The sequence below is a fragment of the Osmia bicornis genome, chromosome 15 (genome assembly GCF_907164935.1).
Source record: "Osmia bicornis bicornis chromosome 15, iOsmBic2.1, whole genome shotgun sequence".
NCBI classification, from domain to species: domain Eukaryota; kingdom Metazoa; phylum Arthropoda; class Insecta; order Hymenoptera; family Megachilidae; genus Osmia; species Osmia bicornis.
This window is the reverse complement of record NC_060230.1, coordinates 9,155,459-9,157,846: the sequence shown is the minus strand read 5'-3', so window position 1 is coordinate 9,157,846 and position 2,388 is coordinate 9,155,459. Positions and strand designations below refer to the sequence as shown.

Below are 2,388 nucleotides of genomic sequence, written 5' to 3'. Positions count from 1 at the left end.
GGAGGGGTGCGAGGAAGACGGAAAATGGGAAAAAGGGGGAAAAGAGGCAGACCCTCAAACTTAGAGGTGCTGAGAAGAGAAAGGAAGCAAAGCATGGGAAGCATGCCAAATCTAGAGGAAATCTGGAAAAGAAAAAGAGAGGAAGGAAGTGAAGAGGGGACAACGAGAGGAAAAGAGGAAGAAGGAAGAAGGAGAACAAGCGGATGGATGTTCAAAGAAAGCAGTGTGACGGAGAGATCACCAGAAAAGAAAAAAGAAAGAAGAGAAGGAGAAAGAGAAGGAGAAGGAGGATTTGGCGAAATAAAGGAGTTAATAAAAGATTTAGGAAGAGATTTGAGAGGCAAAATGGAAAGGGTGGAAGAGAATATAAGAGACCTAAGAAAGGAAGTAAGAGAAGATATAGAGAAAGTAAAGGAAGAAGCATTGAGGAGAGAACACAGGTGGGCTGAGCAAAAAAGAGAAATGGAAGGGAAGATAGAAATACTGATAAAGAAAATTGAGGAGATAGAGAAGAAAGAGGAGAGGGCGACAAGGTGGAGTGAGATCGAAGAGAAAATGCGAAAAACTGTACAGGAAGAGGTGGAGAAAAGAAAAGAAGAGACAGGAGGCGGGAAGGTCGGCGAGAAGCTGAGTGAACTAGAAAAGAAATGGGAGAGAAAGGAGAGAGAAGAGAGAAGGAATAACATAATAATCAGGGGCATGAAAGTAAGGAAAGAGGAGATGAAAGAAAAGGCGGAGGAGATCGTAAAGCTAATAGGAGTGGAAGACGCAATAGAAGAGGTAAAAGAGGTAGGATCGATAGAAAGAGGAAAAGAAGTTAGAATGATGCTTATAAAAATTAAATCGAGTGAGTTAAAAAGGAGGATAATGGAGAATAAAAAGGCGCTAAAAGGAAGAGAAGAGAGAATAGAAGAAGATCTAACGTGGGCGGAGAGGAAGATACAATGGACACTAAGGAAAATCGGAAGAGAAGAAAGAGAGAAAGGAAAGTACATATGGGTTGACCATGGAAAAATAAGAATAGAAGGAAAATGGTGGAAATGGGATGAAGAAAAGGGAATGCTGGTTGACTGGGTGGGAAGGGAGAGGAAGGAAACTCAGAGAGGAGGACAAAGGACGGGGGAAGAGGAGCAAGGGACATAGGAGAGGGTGGAAGCGCAGAAAACTCAGATAAGCAGAAGAAAAAAGGAAGGAAAAGAGAAGAGGAAGGGGGAGAACAAGAAGAAGGGGGAGGAAGCAAGAGAATAGGGGAGGGAAAGAGAAAAAAGAAGGAAGAGGGAGTATGGACAGTAGGATTCTGGAACTGCGCTGGAGTCAGAAATAAAGACGAAGACTTCTGGGAAACTATAAAGAAATGGGACGCGATAATCCTAATAGAGACATGGTTGGAGGAAAGGGGCTGGCAAAATATTAGAGGAAGGCTACCAAAAGGGTATAGATGGGAAGTACAACTAGCGAGCAGAAAGAACAAAAAAGGGAGAGCAATGGGAGGGATGCTAATGGGGGTGAAAGAGGAGATGATGGGGTCGGAAGGAGGGTTCAAAATGGAGTCAGGAACTGATGGCATAATGGTAGCAGAATGCAAGGGGGGGAAGAGAAATGGAGGATAGTGGGGGTATACATAAATGCAGACATGGAAGCAAAGCTAAAAGAGTTGAAACCCTGGCTGGAAGAAATTGGGAAAGAAGGAAGGACAATAATAGGAGGTGACCTCAACGCGAGAACAGGAGAGGAAGGGGGAGTACCGGCGGAAGGGAAAGAAGAGGAAGAGGGAGGGAGAAGGAGATCCAAGGACAAGAAAATCAATGCGGAAGGAAAAAGACTGCTGGAAGCCTTAAGGGAGACAGGGTGGGCGATAGTGAATGGGAGTGTTGAGGGGGACGAGGAGGGAGAATACACATATGCAGGACCAAGAGGAGACACGGTAATAGACTATGTGGTAGCCGAAGATGAAGGGAGGGAAGGAATCCTAAGTCTGGAGGTAGGGGACAGGATAGACTCAGACCATTTCCCCGTGATAGTGAGGCTGAAGGCAGGATGGAAGCAGGGAATGAGTGTAGGAAAGGAAAGGAGAAAAATAGCGAGGGGGAATTGGACGGAGCAAGGAAGGAGAAAATTCAGGGAGGAATTGAAATGGAGAAAAAAGAGGGAGGGCAAAATCAACGAAGACGTTGAAATAATGCTAGAGGAATTCAGAAAAGGACTAGAGAAAGCCAGAGTGGAGGGGCAGAGGAAAGAGAAAAAAGGCTGGTGGGACATGGAGTGCAAAGAGAAGAAAAAGGAACTTAGGAGAATTCTAAGAGAGTGGAGGAAAGGGAAAACGGGGGGAAAAAGTTATAGGAAGGCAAGGGGAGAGTACAACAGACTATGCGAAGAGAAAAAGAGGGA

General features: G+C 44.9%; 1 protein-coding gene across 1 annotated transcript; it reads left to right on the top strand.

The window, feature by feature from the left end:
• Positions 1–345: 345 nt before the first annotated feature.
• On the top strand, positions 346–1,143 carry LOC114882482 (golgin subfamily A member 6-like protein 6). Its single transcript, XM_029199372.2, has one exon. It carries the CDS (start codon positions 346–348, stop codon positions 1,141–1,143), a length of 798 nt encoding a protein of 265 aa, XP_029055205.2.
• Positions 1,144–2,388: the final 1,245 nt, after the last annotated feature.

Coding starts and splice junctions, on each gene's coding strand:
- LOC114882482 (XM_029199372.2), top strand. CDS start 346: ATGGAAAGGGTGGAAGAGAATATAAGAGACCTAAGAAAGGAAGTAAGA.